At 40.1% G+C, this 21,597-nt stretch overlaps 1 protein-coding gene across 1 annotated transcript; it reads left to right on the plus strand.

The window, feature by feature from the left end:
* Positions 1–966: 966 nt before the first annotated feature.
* GLDN (gliomedin) lies at positions 967–21,411 on the plus strand. The gene is made up of 10 exons (XM_014944445.1): positions 967–1,229; positions 4,900–4,951; positions 7,011–7,028; positions 8,159–8,266; positions 8,596–8,742; positions 9,424–9,549; positions 14,549–14,629; positions 14,711–14,836; positions 15,556–15,706; positions 19,049–21,411. The coding sequence occupies exons 1-10, from the start codon at positions 1,197–1,199 to the stop codon at positions 19,506–19,508; spliced, it is 1,302 nt and encodes a 433-aa protein (XP_014799931.1). The 5' UTR covers positions 967–1,196; the 3' UTR covers positions 19,509–21,411.
* The last annotated feature ends 186 nt before the right edge of the window (positions 21,412–21,597 follow it).

The following is a 21,597-nucleotide window of genomic DNA, read 5'->3' on the forward strand; positions in this document are numbered from 1 at the left end:
CCAAATAGTTTGCCCTTCAGTGCCCTGTGGGATTAGTGTGAATTGCAGGTCAATGGCATAGTTAGAATGGAGGCCAAATGTTGTCCCTCTTCAGTTGTAGAGAACTGCCATTATGACAAAGTTGGGATCAAGAACCTGCTCTTGTAGGAAACTTGGTATTCAAAAAGCTGTGGATTTCTTGAGGCCGATTTGTAGTAGTAACAGTGTAAGAAAGCACCTCTGCTTTGTCTTTGAAATTAAAATGTCAACATTTTAAATAACTTTTCTAAAAAATGTTCTGAGTTTAGTAACTTTTATATTCTTCGAGCAATTTTCATATTCAGTCAAATTCCGCTCTTCTTTCAATAGTGTTATTCTGGATAATTCCTTTTCTTATCTTTCCTATGAATTAATTGGGAGCAAAATCTATTCCATTAGAGGTGTCCCATGTCACAGAAGGGTTCGCAGGAATAATTTCTGAAAAGCTTGTGTTTGAACATCTAAAGCGACAGGTAAAGTGTTATTAGTGAATGACAGGAGATGCTCTTAAAGCAGCAAAGTGCTTGTACGAGCTGCAGACTGACGGTGCGTGTGGGACGGGGGGATTTTGGCAATGTGCAGGAAGGGAGCAAAGGCGAACGCTGGTACCTGGGCAAAGCCATGTGCGATTGCGATCGTTTAGCAGCACGCCGTGAGCGCGGGCAGGGGCAGCTCAAGGCTGTCCCGCCCGTTCATTCCCCTCTGAAAACCACTAACCGCAGCCCCCGCTCCCTCCCGGCTTGGGGGCTGCCCGGGCCGCGCTCCCTGCCCTCGCCCCCGGTCCCGGCCCGGTGCCTCCGCTCCGCCGTCCCGCCGCCACTCCTCCCCCGTCCCCCCCTCCAAGCCGGCGTCCCACGGCTCCCGGCGGGGGGCACATAAATCCCTCCCCGGCCGCCGCTGGGCTCCCCGCGGCGATGGCGGGCGGGCGGGCGCTGCCGTGCCTGCTGGCCGCCCTGGGGCTGCTCTCGGCGCTCAGCGCCGCCGGCACCCTCTTCCTCCTGGCGCAGTGGCGGGAGCTGGGCGCGGCGCTGCGGCAGCTGGAGGCGGCCAACGGCCACCTTCGGGACCTGCCGGGCACCCCCGGTCCCCCCGGTCCCGGCCCGGCTCCCCCCGCCCGCAGCAAGCGGAGCCGCCGCGGGGAGCGCGTCCGCGGGGAGGTGCGCGCCGAGAACGAGGAGATGCTGATGCTGATGACCTACTCCATGGTGCCGGTAGGGCGGCCCGGCCTTCCGCGGGGCGCTGCCCACGAATGGCTCCCGCTGGGGCCAGGGCAGCGGCGGGGGTGCCCCGGAGGGGGCCTGCGCGCATAGACACGGGGCCCGCCTGGGAGGGAGGGAGGGGACCCGGCAACGACAGCCCTCGGTGCCACCGGCCCCTGGGGCTGGGGACTTTGAGGACAGCGGGGCTGAGGCTGGTCCCAGTTTCCACCTGAAGCTGGACCAGGCTGGACTCGAGATGCTGGCGTTTGCGGTGCCAGGTCTGGCCCACTGCTGCTGCGGGGTTTGTGCTGTGTAAAAATACTTACTTGATGCTTTCAGACCACAGTACCTAAGAAACAGTAGTCACCTGCTGTCATCTGAGATCTTAAGAGCCCATGGGCCACATAGCTTACAGGTTATGATTAAACTTTTAGAATTATAGTTGCATAGGCAAATGGAGTAATTTGTAGTAGCATGTATTTAACGAAACTTCAAAAACTTAGTTGCAATAAAAAGCCTTCCAGTTTCCAAGGTTTCAGGTTTTTAAATCTCTGCACTACTAAAGGACACTCCCCTCTCTCCTCCCCATGCTGTGTTTTCTGCTCTTCAGCACTGCAACACGAGGTGCTGGATGTTAGTTTACCGTCACATTTCTTTGTAATTGATGCATGGCCTCTCATTAAGTGTTGAATTTAAGGTGGTATTTGATGGGTTGGAAGAAGAGAGCTCTGTCCTTTCTCTGGCAAAACAGCATAGTTTTTTGCACTTCAGTGAAAAGATTAGCCTTGCTTGGTAGGAACTAGGTCATACAGTTGAAAAATTATACAGGTCATACAGTCGAAAAACTTTGAATAGATTGAAAAGCTTTTAAGTTCAGAGTCAGAAGAAATGCAAGAAAAATATTACTATTGAAGGAAACTTAGGGGAAACTCTTGCCCAGTAAGGATTGCGGCCCTGGGCCCCCAAAAAAGCAGGAAAGACTGACTCAAGCTCTTAGTTACTGAGGTAACTAATATCACTGACTTAAAAAATTACTTACAGGAAATACCTTTTCAGTGATTTCTGCTGGCATTTTTGTTAATCAGTCATTGCAATGATTTAACCGTGGTAGCATCTCCAGTAATATTAGATCTAATGAGATTGTAGAGCACAGATGTTCGTAGCATAGAGTTTTGATAATGCAGATGTTTTGGGTTTTAGAATAAATAATCATTACTTTTTTTACCTAAGGCCATTTAAGTCCTTGTGCTTTGAGTTTAGAATTTGCAGTACAAGACTTCTGTGAGAATGTCTTTTTTATTGAGAGGCAAGCCGAAAAGATAGTGGATATTTGGTTCTAATTCCTACTTCCACTTACTAAAGTAGCAACAGTTTTCACTGGACCCTATGTGCATCTTACTGGAGCGTTTAATTTCCTGAAGTCTTAAAACCATATGGTTTTCTACTCAAAATGGTCTTAAAAGTAACACCAATAATACACATTTCAGCTCTTTGTCCATTCATAAAGGAAATATATATTATTTTAGGTCAAAGTGGAATGGAAATCATTGGTTTTTGAACCATAGTGCTGTTACTGTTACTGAGGGGGCTATTTCAAATTCGAAGACTTAGATGAATTTCTAGAAACATAATAAAAAAAAGGAAAAAACCAGTATGTTTTCTTTAGATCTGTTTGGATAAAGTAATGTTGAAAAATTTGCTGGCCCAGTGAAATACTCTTCTATGCGTACCTAAGCTTTTCATCGAAACATTTAGTCAAAGCTTTATCCTGTTTCTTTTAAGAAATCATCTTTGTGTTTGGCAGCTACAGGCCATTGTGTTCCATCCAGTCTGAATCCCTTCTTTGAGTCAAAGGGATCCACAAATAAAATTATCAGTGAAAAGGTTCAGATGCTGACAGGGACTGAACGCTGTTAATGCTGTTCACCGTCAGGTGCTCAGGCTGCAATCATTCATGGCAGTGGATGTCTCGATGGCAGTTCAAATTTTTGAGCATCCCCCTCCCATACCTTCAGTTTTGTATGTTGTACTGAACTCACACTAATGTAATAACAAAGGCCTGGAGACTTCTGTAGCGTGAGACAAAGCTCCTTACAGCTGGCGAGGTAATCCCTGCTACACTGGTGGGCCATAGAACAATGTTCCAGCCTCTGTTGAAGGTGGGCCCTGAATGGAGGCTTTGCCTGAGCAGGATCTCTCCTGTAGTGGAGGCACAGATTTCTGCAGGTCGGTGTCAACATCCCTGCTCTGCACAGCTCTGCACAGCCGCTGGGCCGGGGGGGCCTGTTGTGGCCACTGGTCAAGAGTCTTTGAAATAACTTCAGGCATCAAAAATCATATTTTAGCTTTAATAGCATCTATGTATTTTAGGTTCTGTGCCTTTTGTTTATTTATTTATGTATTTATAAATCTATATATATTTATCTTGTAAGAGTAAATATAGGAAACTGGAAAATCTGCTGCTGTAGAAAGGCTGATGAGAGGGTAAAGGTCCAGTAAGTTTGTGAGTAGTAAGTCTGAAAGTGAGATGTAAAACAGTGCAAGAAGTGGTGGTTTATGGATATCTAATTATCTGAGTAGTGGCCCCATAGTTTAGGTTGTCTTTTTTTTTTTTTTTTTCCCCCCTCTCTTCATGAGAAAACTCAGCTTTTAGCATTTAAATAGGATACTTTTATCTGTAGCTTTTCTTCCTGGCAGAGGTGATGCTGGCCCGTTGGATTACTGGGGTACTCGTCTTTCATAGTTAAGCTGGAGGTTCTGTTGTGGGCTGTTTGCTGTAACACTCACTTCGAGTGCCATGTTTTTTAATTGTCACCTGACTTACACTGATTGGTAAAAATAATGCTGCTGAGCTCATTGGAGGGCCCCAAAGCAAGTTGTAATCACTTCAGCAAACATTAGATTTTCCCACAAAGAGTTGAGGCATTTCCAGTTCATAATATTCTCATGTTTCTAATATTCATATTTCTGCTGGATGTTTTGATGAGTTGCAAAACATTTTAGAGTGTGGACTCTCAGCATGCAGGACATGCCACGTGAACATTTGCCCAGCCAAAATCCATGTATTTAGTAAAGATGGCTTTTTAATTCATAACATGTAGCCTACTCTAGATTAAAAGCATCTGTATGAATGTCCTCTTCCAGCTTGGTTTTTATGAAGTTGAGATTTGTGATTGGGATGTTGGGATTTACAGATCTTGGTTATTCCAAGATAAGAAATCACTTGCCTGGAGCATAGGTCATCTTTCTCTCTGGATATGCAGTGCTGGAAAAGTTTCCATCATTTGATACAAATATAAAATAAAATTGATTATAGTTTTTGTTGGCTGATGTTGGCTCTTAATACCTTCCACTGGTAGAATCAATGCATAGACAACCCCACATGTTTTAAGTAGCGTGTGAACTTTAATGCCTAGATGATACATGGATTTGGCTGCCCAGTATTTTCTTCATATTTTCAGTAAGGTTTAAAATGAGGTATATTGAACAGATTTCCTATGAGAGAATCACTGCTGAAGAGATGGACGGTGTTATAATGCTAAAGTATTTCTAAATAGTTTATTTTTATAAGCACAGAGCAGACAGTCATATCGTTGTTTTTGGAATTATTTCTGCAGGCAAAGTAAACTAGATAGTTCTATGGTATGCATTGTTTTCAACTTTACTTTCTTTGCAATATTAGGTCCGAGTGATGGTGGATTTATGTAACAGCACAAAAGGGATATGCTTAACAGGTATGTTTATTGCCTTAGGCATTGCACCTGTGTTACCTTTAGGAACAGAGAACGACAATGTTTTAAAAGAACTTGAGGTCAATGGCTACGTCAAAGAACTATGCTATTTACTCTTATCAGAATTTACGTATCAATTGGGTTATTTATTTAAAAAACGATAATAGGTGCTACTTTGGGACTTACCTATACCTGCTCACTATAAATGCTGGAGCTCAGTTGATGGTCTTTCTTTTCTGAGGTATTTCTTTCCCATTTTCATAAGCAAATCTTATAGACTCAGGTATTTCAAATACTAGTTGAGGTTTAGTTTTGGTATTTTTGAGTATGTCCCCACACTTTGAGGCAAACGTGGGATGAACATATAGAGTGTGGAATCTTGCTTCCACTGTTGTAACTGTTGTGGAGCAGTGGGACGTTGATGAGCAACGTGTTTGCTCATCCTGCCTTGGACCATGGTAACAGGACGTTTGGTTTCACATGTTACCGGGGGGGAGCTGGGACAAGACAGTATGTGACATTTATGTGGGATTTGCTGCAGAGAATGTCGGGTAGTACCAATTTAAGGGCTATGGTCTAGCTTTAAAGCCTATAACACACTGAGTCGTGTTCTTTTTAGCAATGAAAAAATAAGAAATAAACCACTCTTTATAGGTTTAAGAAAACACTTCGCTTGCTGTCTGGTTTGTATTTTCAAATGGCTATAAGGTGCATTTGGCTCAACCGATTTCAACGTAAATGAGAACTGCCAGAGTACATGCAGATGTTAAGCACTTCTGAAACTGTAGATCAGTTCTGATTGCAACTGGGGCAACCACAGACAACCTGAAAGTTTGTTTCTTCAGGCTTCAGACTCCTGAATTCATGCTACTTGGTGCCTTCTGCACCCCTTTTGCTCTCTTGACACTATTAAATTTTGTCTCTATTACTGGCTTTCTCTGCTATGCAACATTTCCTACTTTTCAAGCACCTTTTTATTTATCTTATGCTTATGCAAGGAGAAATCAAGATCCTCAGTTTTTAAGATGAGGAATTAATTGAATGCACTAATGGACGTAACATTGTAGTGTGGACAAAAAAGGTCATTTACTGGAAAATTGGCAGAAAGATGTTAACTGATGTTACTGCCTGTACTGATTAAAAGGGATAATTGCTGTAATGGTATTATAAAATGGTTTTCACTTTACTCATAATGCTTTCTAATTAATGCTGAAAATTGTAATCTATAGGGAAATCGGGTAATTACTGTTATTTTCTGTTGTAGAGAGATTTGTTAAACAAGACAGTACTTTGCTGGCTGGATAAAAGGTCACAGAACTAATTTGATTCTTTAATTGCAGCTACCACCTTTCTTTGTATTCTCTTAACCTGCTTTTCCTGTTTGTTTTTGTGATGGTGTTTGATTTTTTTAAAATTTTTTTTAAATAAAATGTGTACTGGGGATCACATAAGATATTATTACAGAAACATTTTCTGGTTTACTCTTGCTTTACTCTTGTGCGCTTTGCTCTCTTCTCATTAAGGCCCTGTACTTGAACTGAGCCAGAGAGAGTGACAGATTTTATTGTGTTACATGTTGCTGAATACCTGAAGTGAGTCCAATTTCTATTACACCAGACGGGTTCTGTGGGGACCTTGGTCCAGTGTGGAGAAACAACTATGTGAGAAAAGCCTGGTTGGGATTTAGATGTAGTTAATAGGAATGACAAGACTGTTTTTTGGTTTTTTTTGTTTTTTTTTTTTCTTTCCTATTTAAATAGTCTGAATCCTGAACTGCAATGAAATACACATGAAACACAGAGAAGTGTAGTATGTAGTTTTATGTGTATTTTCAACAGGATTTTTATTTGTGACCTTCATCAGTATTGTAAGGCTATTCTTCTTCTATAGTAGGATCTTGGAGAACGCTTACATAAAAAAAAGGTGTTCATTTTGAAATCTTAGGGGCTTTCCTCCCCAATTACTGTTCTGATCTGGTGTTAATTCAATTTGGAATTGCTTTTTGTTTTCTTGCCAGGTTAAACTCATCATTTCTTCTTTCTTTTGCTTGTTCTTGTTGTAGGTCCCCCAGGCCCCCCAGGTAAGATACTTGGACAATTGCGGTTGCATTTTTGGGTAATTGAAACACTTGCTGGTACAAAATGTTGAAATGGATCTTTTAAAGAATAGTCTTCCTTTGCTAATTAGAAAGAGGAAGGGTTGAATGACTGCCTGCCTGCCTTTATAATTTTTGTATTTAGGTCAACTTGTGTCCCTTCTGAGAGGGGGGAGGTTTTAGACATTAAACTTTTTTAGTGCTAGGAATAGAATAGTTTCACATTTGCTAAAACATATTTGATCAAAACCAAATGGAATTAAGAGTGTTTAAGTAGCATTTAGCTGAAGAGATGAATATACATATATTAAAAAAAAGCCCAAGTAAACAATATTATAATTTAACACTAAAAACATCTCTTTAAAAAACGTTGGTTACTGATGCCTCCCCCATTACTTTTCCTCCTTTCTTATTTAATTCCCTCTCTCTGTTGTCACTCATGGTTGCTAGGCTGGATGAACAGTCACTTGTGCTTTTTTCTGTGCTGCTGTAGCTGTGGGCCTGCTTAGAATAATTCCCTGTATCGGAAAAGTGTCAGGTACTTTGTGGGGTTTCAAATAGCGACACAGAGAGAGTGATGTCTTCTCTATCAGCCAAACGTGATTTGGCACTGCAGTGTTCTGGACTAGTAGGTAAATGCTTTCCTTGCGTTAGACCAGTCTGGCTAATATCATAATTAACATTAAAACTTATGTGGCTTCTGGAAGGTTTTATAGTCACTGTCAAATTCAGAAATAGGATGGATTCCGCTGTGTTTGTCCTTCAAGTGGAATCCAGAGGGCTGATCTGTGCTGGCCTTGACGCAAAATGTGTGCAGTGTCCATTTCTTCCAGTTTTCTTATGTTAAGGCCAGGGAAAAGTTTCATAGTTTTCTGTTTCTTAGTTGTGGGTGGGTATTTTTTGTTTGTATTGTTTGGTTTGGTTTGGCTGTGGGATTTTTGTTGGTGTTTTGGTTGTAGTGGGTTTGTTTTGTTTTGCCTTTTTTTTTTTTTTTTAAGGAGAATATTCAATTGATATGGAAAACATAATGGTCAGTTAGAGGATTTTATGTGGTAGATTTAAGGATAAGTTGCATTTAACAGGGAAAATTCAGATATGCTGTTTGGTGTGTTCAGGGCCTCCTGGACTTGATGGATTGCCTGGCTACAATGGATCAGATGGAGTCCCAGGTATACCAGGACAAAAAGGAGAACCAGGAATAAATGGAAAAAGAGGAAAAATAGGTAAAATTTTTTGGGGAAAGGGGAAGGGTGCTTGTAAAAAAGAAATCCTTACTTACTGTTATATTCGGATGTAGCTACTTTTAGACCTTTGTACAGGGTGAACGGTTTCAATGTTTACAAAGTTGCACATTACAGAATTCTATAGAAGATGGCATATATAGGCTATAGAATATTGCAAATATCAAAAACAAATTACAGCTACCCAGTTAAATACAGGTGTAAAAAAAAAAAAAAGGTAGAGTGAATACGTTTTGTATTATAAAAATGTATTGATGGATGCTTAATACTGCAACAGTTGTTCTTGGTACTAAAATGCTTTTCATTTCTAGGTGTTCCAGGACCAAAAGGTGATCAAGGACAGAAAGGAGAGCCCGGACAAATAGGTTTACCTGGCAAGGATGGGATGCCAGGAGGAAAAGGCGCAAGAGGAGCCAAGGGTGAAAAGGGGGATGCAAATAACGATGTGATATTAGAAGGTAGGAAGAAGTGCTCTTAGGAGCTCTCTTGAAGCAGTGGACTCGACAAAAAAATACACTCTGCTTCTGAGGCGTGAATGTGACCTTCAGGAGTAGCACCAACCAGCACAACCATGTTATCCACAGTGAAGTTTGACTATTGCTCTGCGCAGGAGATTATGTTCTCTTTTTAAAGCAAGTCTTCACAAAAACTTTTCTGCTTGGGCTTTAGGTTGAGGTGTGCATGAATTCCACTCTTTCCAGTGCACTTTGAGACAGCTGAGCTCCTCCTGCTTTTTCTTGCAGTGTAGTTTTATTTTTCTATTACAAAAATGAGGGGCAGATTTCCATTCAGGAATACATGAAACAGCCACAAATATAAGCTGTGAAAAATTAATAACACTGTAACATCTGAAGTTGAGGTCTCAGAATACAGTAAGTAAAAGGCAACAGTGCTCTATAACTCTAATGTAATCCAGACAGATAAATTGCATTGAAGTCCTATAGCTTGGGAAGTTCCATATTCACCTTCTAACAAACAGCATCCCACTGAGTTTATTGTATTTCTATTTGCAGAAGCCTCTTGAGAAGAGAGAGGCTGTTTTAGAGATCTCTCAAAGGTGACAGGTGGGCATGTACAGTTCTCTGCAGGTTGCCTGTTGCCTACAGGGCCTGTGACGTTGTACTCTGTTTTGTATGTAGGTGCAAAAGGTGAACCTGGACCCCCAGGGCCCCCTGGACCACCTGGACCCCCAGGGCCTCCAGGGAAACGTAAAGGCAAAGGTAAAGCACAGCTTGAGGAGAACATATACAGCAGCAAATGCACAGGTTAGTTCTTTCCAGTGTTCATTTTAGTATTATGAAAAGGTTCAAGATTAAACCCATGGCTCCAAGTCTCACAAAACAATAAGCATGTGTTTCATTTTGTTGGCATCTGAGCATGTGCTTAAGTGTTTTGCTGAGGTATAATCTGGATAAGGCAGCAAGCTATCTCCAGTATATTTTTCATCTTTTAATCATGCTATAGTAATATTCAGGCAAAGTATTTATACATGGTGTTTTCTGTTAGGTAGGGTATATTTGGAAAGTAAGAGAAATGAAGTTGAGCTCTTTAGCTTTTAAATGCTGAACTTTAATTTTACATGTAAATATAACCTGTTAACTGGGCTATGTTTCACTCTATTCTACAAAATGAAATTGCCTGGTCGTAGGCAGAACTGAAGAAAGCTTGAACTAGATAAGACTTCTAAAAGCTGGAGGAATACAAAAGGATTCTCAGACTTTGAGTCCATTTGAATATGTAAGTTTGGGAGCAAAGTGATCATCGGTTCTTTCCCATTGTTGCTATTTATCATTATTTTATCCTGAATGACAGGGAGATCCTGAGTCCCTTTTATTTGCTGTAGCTGTGTTGATGAGATATACAGCTAATATTAAGAAAGGGAAATTAAAGACAGAATAGATTCTCTTCAAACTGGGACTGCAAACTTCACAGCAGATACTGTTAGAACCAAAATACAAGTATACAGACTGACAGGTCCCAGACTGTGTGCTGAAATGTGGCAGCTGATACACTTTTTCTTTGTAGTCACTGATTAGAGAGTCAGTGCTGACATAATTATGAGTTTGTCATGAGATGTCTGAGGTATGACTTTCAGGTGTGCTGGGTACTGGCCGATACTCATGGATTGAACTTGATGTTGTGGTTTATTGAAAAAATCATGTCAGTGTTTCACGTCACAGCTTCTATCCATGTCTTAGAAGATCTTTTTCTCAAATAGACTGAGATTGTGCCTCAGATAAAATTCATGTGTGTGCGTGCATGTGCCCATGCGTGTGTGTTAATGACCAAGATGCTGCCTCTGCTGTGTGGAGCACATCTAGAGAAGGTTAGTTGGCATAAACTCCCCCTCCAGCAGGTGACTGGTTGGATGTACTCTGCTGTCTTGAACAGTGCATTTTATAAATGCATTGACAGATACAGTGTCCTGAGCATATTTTTCCATGCCTGACATTTATATGGATTTAAATATATTAATAATAGCTAAGTACTTTGTGGAAGAAAGTGTTGGTGTCAATGTGATACCAAAGGCTATATTAATATTCTAAAATCCTTCCGTAGTAAAGACATTTCTTACTGTGTTTTTATGGATATTTATATTTATCATAGAAGAAATAATTTTAAATGGGATTTTTCAGATAGGCTTGTATTTCTTTTTGCATTTTGAGTGGGAATAGCTTCTAAGATGTTAACAGGGAAATTGTGACTCTCTGTGAAAGTATTTGCAACTTTTGTAATCAACTTTATTTTCAACAGCATTGAAAAGAAAATGTAATTTCTGTGATATTTGATCTCTCTAATGCTCTGAACAACTCTGTTTTGAATTAGAGGTATTGAATGAGGGCTTGATTTTTCTAATGCTTTTAAGTGCCACTTCAGGCACATTGAGAGGAAGAGTGGTCACGGTTGGGAAGACTGGTGCTTGGAAATCAAGGATGTTCTTACTCATTTTGTCATGAAAATCAACAGATGTCTTTTAAAAGTATTTTAAGGTGGATGTCTGAAGTTGCTGGACTTGTGAAAATTTTGGCCAAAAATGTTGTCCTCCATTCCTGAAAACTCTCTCTCTCAAAAAGTCTGGTTTTGAGACTTGCAGTTCAAATCATTTTTACATACTGGAAGAGAAGAACCTTTTTTTTATTATTATTTTTTGGCCAGTGAAGAATTAGCGGTAGAAGATGAGAGGAGCTGGTGGTTTGGATGATCAGAACCACGGGTTCCATAAACATTGTGGCATAGTGATAAGTGGAAAATTATAGTTTAAGCTATTAACTGATTGTGGAAAGCAAAGAGCGTTGTATTTCTTGCTTACTCCAGCTTGAGAATAGAAGCAAACTTTTGGGTTTGGATGTACATACTGGATCTGGCTGTCCTTGTCCTTTACCCCTGGATGGTGTTGTATTTAAGATGGTTGTAGCTTTCAGTGACTGTTGCTACCCCTGCAGTTTGGGGATGAATTTTCCTCCCAGCTGAGATACGGGTTTTCAGGGAGGTCAGAGTGATCCTGTCAAATAATAGCGAAGGATGTCTCAGTTACTAATCTTCCACATTTCTGGGAAAGAGGAGAGTTATCTGCAACAGCGTTTGGTAAAGTGGGGGTTCTTTTGTAATTGGGAATGTAGTTTTGTGACAGGCACACCAAAAGGGAAGAGCAGAACTTTGTGCAGTTATTAAGGGTGAAACAAGCAGAGCAATTTGTATGTCTCTCCATTAACAGGGTGATAAGTTTTTATGTCACCATCATAGTGCACAGTTTGCTGAGATGAAACATATGCTATTATTATAAATGCTTTTAACCAGTGGATGTTTAATACCGGGTGCAACGTATATCAATCACTTCCACCTCTTATTTTTAATATAGCATGTAATTTAGTAGCATGTAATAACCTCAATCAGGAGACACTGGGTATGGAAGTGTTAGAACAGAGTCCAAAGAGCCTCCTTACAATGGAAAGTAGGAAGCTGGAGCAGAAATCTCATCCTATTTGAAATTCAGAAATGCATGAACTGTTACACGAGATGGAATTGGACCATTTACTCAGGTACCTCTTTTCAAGTGTTGCAACAGACTGAAGTGCTTTGGAGGATAAGCCATCTGATGGATTTTAAATCTCAGAGTGCAAATGGGAGTTATACTCAAATAACACTCTGCAAAGGGATCTTCCTCAATGAGCATTTATGTTTTATGAGTCAGTAGGCTGTGAGATCCTATTAACAAAATTCAAAGTATAAAGCAGCTTTTGTAATTAAGTATTCATATCCCTTTGAAGAAAAGAGAATACACATGCTGATTTACAACTGTAATTAACTTATTACATAAGAATACAAGAATGTTTTTTTTTTTAAATTAAATTTCGAATCAGGTAAGATTTTATGTCTTCAAGAGAAGAGGGTAATTAGTTGGAATCTCAGGTGTATTTGTTCTCAATGGTAGTTAGCTAATTCTAAAGGAAATAAAACATCCCTCCTCCATCCTTCCCACCCTCCCCAGACAAACAAAATCAGTAGTTTTAATGTCATGTAAACTCCAGTAAATCTCAGCCAGAATATTTTAGGACAGAATCAGTAGGTTATTTATCTTTTTTTGATGGAAGGAAAGCAGTGGAAATTCCACATAAAAGTCTCTATCTTTTTAATCTTAGTTGCTTTCTGTTTCATGCACCTGAAAGTTCACAGAAAGCATTGCAAATATCCTCAAATCCAAATAGTGCACTCGGCTTCATAACAAACACTGACCTGGTCCTTGACTACTCCATAGTCTTAGATAAACTACTGTATTAGGGAATGGCTCATTCAGTTACCTGCAGCTATTAGACTTGGCACAAGAAAATTAACTTGTGCGTTGCAACTCATAATTTCTGCTGAGTGGATTCCTTTTTTTGAGATATTTTGAGATCAGAAGCTGGAAAGGGATCTAGAGGGATTGCTATAGGCTTTCATCGTCCGTGGTTGGATTGACTTTGTGCCTTATTTTGGAGATGCTCTGTGACACTCCCAACTTTCAATGTCGTATCGCAAAATGTCCTAGATAAATGCGTGGGAGAAATAAGCGTTGATCTTGCTCTGTCTTGGACTAGTTTCCTTCTGCAGGAACAAAGAGAAGATACAACCTAAAGGAGAAAAAAACAATCCAGTATTTTGTGCCCTTTCTTTCCTGAATGTCACACTACCCTTTCAGCATTATTTTATAGTTATTTCATATTTGTACTATCTTTCTCATTTAAACTACATCACAACCCTATAAATCATAGAAATATATTGGAAGGCAACAATTAAAATGCATGTCCAAAAGAATTTGGAGCCTGCATGCCAGACAGCGTGAAATGTGTGACAAGATAAAAGTTGGGAATGGAATTAGAAAACAAGGCTACAATGGAATGGGGATCTCTTCAGCAAAGAGCTGGGAACTGTTCTCTGTCATTATTCATTCTAAGCAAAATGAGATGTGTTGCGTTGTTTTAAAGGCAGAAGAGGTATCTGGCTTTATAGAGAAAGATCCATAAATAATTTCATTCAGGCATTGTTTTAACAGTGAACACTAAGAGAAAACCCAACCAGTTACAATTTAAAGAGTTGAGGGGTGTGGGAAAATGTTTTCAGGTGTTGGTTTCTAGTGTGAACCGTTTCCCTGTGTATAAGGAATATGGTGCAATTTCCCTTAGACTTTCACACTGCTTCTTTAGAGCCATGGATGGCTGACCTGCATTCGTATGTGTTGTGTGCTCAGTGTATTTGTTAGTACTTCATTACTCTTGGGCATTAGCAGCACAAGCAAAACTTCCAGTGGTGCCTACAGAATGGCCCCCCTCGATGGCGTATGCAGATTTGGGCATGAAGCTTTTGAGATTAGACATCACTCATTCCCAAGAAAGCATTTTTGGTGTTACTGCTAAATCAGCCAGCTGCCAGCTACCTCGGCTGTTGGAAGTTATCCAAGGAAAGGTCTTTCTAAGCAGCTGCTCTGAAATTCACAGCTAATGAATTAAATCTATTGAGCAAAATTATTTACTCCTTTAAAGTTGACTGTCAGCCTGACAACTTTAAGGAAACAAACCAGCCAGCCCAAACACTTCATTTTCTTGGTAGAAGTGAGAGCAAGTTGGTTTTTTTATCTCATTTTGTGACCAGACCAACCTAAGCTTTTTTCCCAGGTGAAACAAAGTCCCAGTTGTCATTCCTTTATTTCAGTGGAGTCACCTATGTGGACATCTGTCATGTCTAATCTAGAAAGATGACACGTGTTAACCCTTTCTCTCTCAACTCTAGGTGACACGTGTGCTGTACCGAATGATGATACCCTGGTTGGAAAAGCTGAAGAGAGAACCCCTGGTCCTTCAAAAAAAGCTGGTAACCTGCTACAGAGCGTGATTAACTGCTACTTACTGTTTTTATGTCACAGATAACGGACATGTGCTTTTTCTCTACTAGAATGTGTCATAACATCTGTAGGAAGTCCTGTTCACTTTGTCAGCGTCCAGCAAACGTTTGGAACTTGGATGCGGGAACCTGCAAATATAAGCGATGAAAGGATCTGGCTTACCATGCATTTTTCAGGTACAGTAGGAGTAGTCACTGATCAAAGCTTAGTTGTTATACTAACAGGGCTTTCTTAATTCCTTTAACTAAAACTAGTATTTCTAATCAAGTACAACTGCTTTTTTACCCACATAATTTTCAGAATATTTTCCTTACTACCATACTTGACTGTACATACGGTTATGGACATTTGTAGTCCTTCAGACATTTTTAGAGTCAACATCAGATTTTGGAAATAGTTTGAGGATTTTAGGTTTTTTTAACCAATCCAGGTTTAAATGCCTGTTGCTCATGCCTTTTTACTCATTTCTTTCAACAGTTTCCTATGGCTGTACTTCCCCAGTTGTAGCTCGGATTTTTGCCTTTTCATATAGCTGGGCATGAAAGCAAATCAGATGCTGCATGAACTACTTTTAGTGCAGGAAAATTTCCAGGACCTAAGTGAAAAAAGAACATATTTTCTGTATATTTACCCAACTGTGTTCAGAATTAGGGCCCATCAGGTCAGTGGGAAGCAGGCCCTTGAATGCCTCTATAGATTTTTTGGGGTGTTTGTGGATTATTTAATTGTGTTCCAGCAAGTTGAATCACTATTGAAAACACAAATACAATTGTTGTCTGTCTGTCAGATATTTGATTGAGAGAGACTTTCAGTAGAGATTGAATTTTAGGGTAGAGATTCCAAAATTAGATGAACCAAATCATAGTCCTTTTTTCATGTTTTCCCCTTTGTTTAGGAAACTCTATAAAAGAATATGAGAATTCTAATGCCTTGCTGAATGACAGCTACAGGATCATTAACATCACAGGATTCTTTTATGGATGTGGCCATGCGGTACAAAACAATCATCTCTACTATCAAAAGGGAGGAACCAATGTCATTCTGAAGTAAGTCAGACACAGCCGGCTTAAGGCAGGTGATGTTGTGGAAGGAGGAACAATGGGTTGGAGTGACAGAGGGGAACCTCAGCAAAGCAGACCACTTTCCTTGTACTGTCTGATGTTTCATTTTGGTCCTGTCTAGAATAGGAAGAATGGAAGAATGGTCAGAACAACTAATTCTTTCCAATCTGTAACTGGAATGTGGGCCACTGGCCTTTCATCTGTGCGTGCAGATGCTGTGGGAGGAGAGGAACGGGGAGGGTGATCTGGGTCCCTTACTCTGCTGTGACAGTCAGTTCTTTACGCATTGCTCAGCTCTGCGCCTAAGGGGTGAACTCGAGCAGTTTGATACATGATAGGACAACTGGCCCTCCAGATCAACAAGATGCCAAGTGCAGAGGTGACAACAGATTTTTCTTTTGCTGATCCTGGGGTCCGGTGGGTTTCAGTTATACATTGCATTGCTGAGGGTGGTGTTGCACTTGGATTCTTTGCTGTGTTCGTAGTTGTGAGAAAGCAAAGAGAAAAGCAATTGACTAAGGAATTTGGGGGTCAGAAAAAAGGTATTTGATTTAAAAAAAATAAGCTGTGCATCTACCTGCATCAGAGTAAGAATTGGTTCAGCTGCAGTTTGGGGGATACAAATGAGTGGTTATACGATTGTAGCCCACGTGTGGAACTTGGCTTATCCAGAGCTTCTTGCTGGGTTGCTGCACGTGCCTTGCTCTCAATAGTGCTGTTCTGAGCCGGCGGGGGCTGAGTTAGTGCAGAGGAATGCGCTCAGGCACCCGCTGAGGACATGGCGACCTGGGGATTGCACACCCCGTTGTGGAGGAGTGGCTCCGCTGTTTGATTTCCTGGTAAAAAGTAGCTCCTACAACTCTCCCAATGTATCTCCCTGAATTGGAACTGGGAATTATATCTCTATTTCTTCAGTTTCTACTAAGGACGGGACAGACAATACAAATCAAAACCAAAATCTCATGTTGTGGGAAGAGCCAAAGGAAGACAGTCCAAGGGCAAGTGCAAGATTGCATCTGCTTTCAAGTTCTCTTACATGACTCTGATGTTGGAGCCAAGAACATTACTGCACTTTGATGTCTATTCCCGAGCAGGTGTGAGTGCCGCCTTCCTATATTCATTTGGATGCCAAGGAATGTGAGCAAGCTGCTGGGATTCTATAATATTTATTCTGTCAAAGACAAGCCCACCCTTTGGCAACCTCCTTTAAATATCTTTGGGGCTTTTTGTTTATACACCTGTAAAAGGCCATCTCTGTGTAAGCAATATACAGTGATAGGACAGAGGTTCCACACCTTTGCTTGTTAATTGGGAAATGCCTTCACGTACAGATGAACACAAGCTATTTGTGGAATTTTCAAAATCTCTTTAAAGTTGCTGAGAGATGGCTTTTCTGTTCAGTTATTCACTCTAAGGTTATTTACCTTTAGCACAGATAAGATGAGGCACTGTGAATTCTGTGCCAGTGAAGTCCTTGATTTTGGGCTGCAGAAAAGCTTCTGGGAGTTTTGCATTGATTTAATAGAAAGAACAGATGAGGACCTGGTTGGTTTGCTTTGCAAATGTTGAAAAAAGTATTTAAAAGGAGTTTCCTGTCATATTTAAAAGCTGGTAAAACTAGGTTTGTCTGGCCTTTGGCAGGTCTGATGATGCTCAGATCCCTGACGTTGATTGCTTCATCCTTCCTTTGTTTCATGTGCTTTCCCACCTCTCTTATATTTGGTTAGCTTCATTCTCTTAGTGATCAGAGAAGTGTTTGTAGCTTGAGTTCCCTGCAGTTAATGAAAATATTACACTTTATCTTGTCATTTACCCCAAGGTGCCAGAAGATTGAGGAACCTCTGAACCATTTGGAGTTCTAGGCCAGATTGTCCTTCACTAGGGGAGAGAAAGAGAGAACCCTCAGGAGTGAAACCTCACTTTTCTGCTCCCTTCAGGATTTTCAAATAAAAGAGGAAAAGACAGGGTGTTCTGTGTTGCATATCTTGCACATTCCTAATGAATCTTGAGATGCTTTTTATCTTGATGGCTCTTTATAGAAAAAAAAATCCTGAAGAAAATCTGTGTATCTATGTGACTGTTCCTGCTACGGTCTGTCCTTCTAGCCCTTGCCCTGGCCCTTGTCTGGGGTTATTTACAAACATGAAGCAACTGATTAGATTAACTGGGTTGACACACATTTCTCAGAAACCTTCTCCAGCCTTGAAGCCCTTTTTCATTGCACGTACGTGATGCTGGAACATGGAGTTGCCACAGACAAAAAGCTGAGGGGAATCATCTAGTTAGTCATTCCTGACTTTTCTTAGGATGATGTTTCCAGTCTAGGCTCTCAACGCCTCTTCCACAGAAAAATTATCCTTCTATTTGTTCCTGGATCTGAAATGTTCCTGTCATTAAGCCCTGTTTTTCAGAAAATTTTTGTAACTGTAGCAGATTCCTGTATTGAGTAATGTTTTTCCTTTATTTGAGGAATGGAGCTTTCCAGCTAGATGAAAGTCAGACAATGAAATGTGCTTCATTACATTTCAAAGGATAAAGTGTACTCTCTCTGCCCTTGCTAAAGCGCTGCGTTTTTCAGTGATTAAATGTGAACTGCAAATGTGTCTTGATAGTAGCTGATTACCCTCTTCAACTAGTAGAGGAACTCAATTTAGCTGCTCGGTGCCGCTGTCCTCAGATTATCATCCTATTAAGGAATTTCAAGGAATAAAAACAATTTTATACCTCAGAGATGAGACATTCAGGCTGTCTTGCTGGAGGCCAGCATGAGGTCAGAATTTTGGCTCTGCAAAAGTAGAATTTTTATTCCTTTGATGTTTACTTGAACAAATCACTGCATTATCTGAACTGTTTTCAAAAGAGGAACTCTAAGACTAGGTGAACCTGCCCAGAACTCATGCTGGTTTGGTGAATCACATTTTCTCCCTTTAGTTCCCACCTAGTAGAGAGCAAACTCCTGTACAGATTTCATTTCCCAAGTTTGGGCCTTCACCTGGTATCTAATTCTTTTTCATACCCATTCCTTTTAGTTGCTGCTTTCATCCTAGTGATAAAAAAGCTCATAGACTAAATAAAGTGAAACCTACCCAAAGTGAGTTCATGCTCTTGCGCATCTTTTAGATTGGTTATTACTTTGGAATTTTCTCTTGGTGTTTTGGAAAGTGCTTTGAATAGAATACTTCATTTTAAAAGACATCAGGATGGTCCTTGAACTCAAGTATTTTCAACAATGCTTCTATCGCTAATAATGCACTTTGAATTGATTCAACCAACCACTTTGTATAAAAATGAATTTTTAACGCAACTGAATACTTTATCTCATTTCAGACTTGGGCTTGATAAAGCATCATTGGGAACACTGCTAATTGAAAATGCCTTATATCATGGTCGTAACTACCTCTTTTCTAACTCGAAGACGTATTTCAACGTAGCAGTGGATGAGAAGGGCCTTTGGATTATATATGCCTCAAGCACTGATGAAAATATAATAGTAGCACATATTGATGAAGAGACATTTTCAGTCATTCGGCATATCAATACTACCTACCCCAAGTCCAAGGCTGGTAACGCGTTCATAGCGTGTGGCATTATGTATGTTACTGATACTAAGGACACAACAGTAAGTTTTGCTTTTGATTTATTGAAAGAGAAGCAGATTGATGCGAGGTTTGAGTTACGGTCTTCACAGTCGGTTCTTGCGATGCTTTCATACAGCCTAAGGGATAAGAACTTGTATACGTGGGAGAATGGGAGCTTAATGGTATACCCTGTACATTTTGGCAGATGAATATATTTTAAAATGTCATGTATGGCAGCCGTGTTTGACTAAATAGATTATTTAAAGCAGTATGGTATACACACAGGGTCTTTTCACTTGGTATAATTTTCTGTTCACCGATGGTGGTCTGTGAGTGTGTGTAAAAGGGAGATTGGGGGCCCTTGTACAAACACACTTCAATTCTGTGGGCTGTTCTCATCTTTTAAAAGAATAGGTGTTCAATATTGCAGCTGGCACACAGCTAGCATGGACTTGCTTTTGTTTTTTCCCTGTTATTATTATATCTAATGTATGTTGATTATTCCATGGTCACGTGCTCGGCAGAGACTATTTATAACTTTCAGTTGTAATCATCTCATCTGCAGTCATTTGCTAGTCAGTGATTATGGTCTAGTATAAATGTCTAAATAATGAGCTTTTGTGTACAAATACCTTTGTCATTTTCACTTAATACTTTCCGCTGATTCCCTGTGAACATTTTTTTTTTTTGGACAAAGTTATGCAAGTTAAGCTGTTAAAAATAATAGGGCTGGAAATAGTTGTTAAAATAAGAAAAAAAAAGGAGAAAGCTTCAAATTTGACAAGTCTAGTGAAATAAAAAGCAAAATCCAGCTGAAGTACAAGGAAAATGGGAATAATGGCATTATTAAATATACATGAAATTGTGTTTAGTAAATGGAATGTGGGAAGAAAAATAATGGGGTATAAAATTGAAGATTTAAAATTTATTATTAAAATGCCTTTTTTAACAGTGAGTTGCTTGTGTTGCTACAGACGCTTCCTTGCCCCCCAGCTGCCACGTAAACTCTACTACTACAACTTGCTTTTACCTATACTTAAATTATAGTAAGGTGTATTTCTAAAAAATTTTTTTCCCACATTCATCTATAGAAATGGAATCCAAAAATGAAGGGTATACTTTTTTGCTGCTTAGAAAAATGAAATATCTGGAGCAGGAATGCATGTATTTGTCATAGTGCTTAGTGACTTCCTTTGTTGTTAATCTTCGTCCAGAGATTGCCCACTCACATTCAAATTTGTGAGAACTAGGGGTGAGAAATAATAGGATTTTTTTAAATTTAATTTTGTTCTGATTTTTGTTTCAGATTTCTGAATTTAACATTGAAACATAAATCCTCACTGCTACTTTGTTTATCTGTATTCAAAAATCACACTCTCAGAAAGCCGCTACCTGATATTGGTAGAATTCATGGAACTCATCCAAATATCTAGAAGCAAAGTATCGCTTAAACCCTGAACTCATAGAGCTGTTTAATACCCGTGTGACATCCAGGCACCATCAAAGGGATTAGTGAATTTGGGAATGTCTGTGCCTGCAGAACCTTGTCCAGCAAATGTGCTGGGAACATCCCTCTGCTGCAGCAGAGCTTCAGTGTGCGATACAGCGCTCCTGGCTTCTAGCACACACGGGCTGGTTTCACTAAGGCCAGGATTCAGGCCTTGCGTGCTACAGGGAGAGTGCAGAGGGAAATAAAAATGTGTAATGAATACTTTGAACCAGTATATACATCAAAACTCATACCAAGAGTTCTGTCTGCACCTGTAAAGTGCAAAACTTCATGGTCAAGAGTTACAGTTGGTGTATGTGGGGCTTCTTTTGGCTTTTGTGGGGTTTCTTTTGGTTGGTAGGCTGTTTCGTGAGGTTTTGTTGTTGTTGTTGTTGTTGTTTTAATTGAATTATGGTACTAATAAAGTAGACTTTTTGGCTAAAAAAAAAAAGTCTAGCAAGAAATGTGGGCAAATACAGGTCAAGCCAGATGTGACAGGTTCTAGGTAACACACATATCTTAAATGATGTTAAATTTCTGAATGTCATTGTTGAACCACTTGGATGAACCTCTTGGAGAAGGCAGGCCAGGAAATTCTGCTTTTTTCTCAGTGACAGAACCAGGCTGTGTTTCTTGCAGCTGCCTGTGTTGGAGATGAAGAACTAAATTCTGTTAACCTTCTGCTTTTCTAGGACAGCTGAAAATAAAATGCAAACAGCGAATCCTTTTTATCTCAGTGCAGTCTGAGGTGAAGTTAAAGCTCGCTCAGGCAGCAGCCAGTCAGTCTGCTGGAGGTCTGGTTAAATCTG

The sequence above is a fragment of the Calidris pugnax genome, unplaced genomic scaffold, assembly GCF_001431845.1.
Source record: "Calidris pugnax isolate Ruff unplaced genomic scaffold, ASM143184v1 scaffold70, whole genome shotgun sequence".
NCBI lineage: Eukaryota > Metazoa > Chordata > Aves > Charadriiformes > Scolopacidae > Calidris > Calidris pugnax.

Coding starts and splice junctions, on each gene's coding strand:
- GLDN (XM_014944445.1), top strand. CDS start 1,197: ATGCTGATGCTGATGACCTACTCCATGGTGCCG. Junction 14,837..15,555: donor GCTTACCATGCATTTTTCAG/GTACAGTAGGAG, acceptor CCCTTTGTTTAG/GAAACTCTATAAAAGAATAT. Junction 15,707..19,048: donor GGAACCAATGTCATTCTGAA/GTAAGTCAGACA, acceptor ATCTCATTTCAG/ACTTGGGCTTGATAAAGCAT.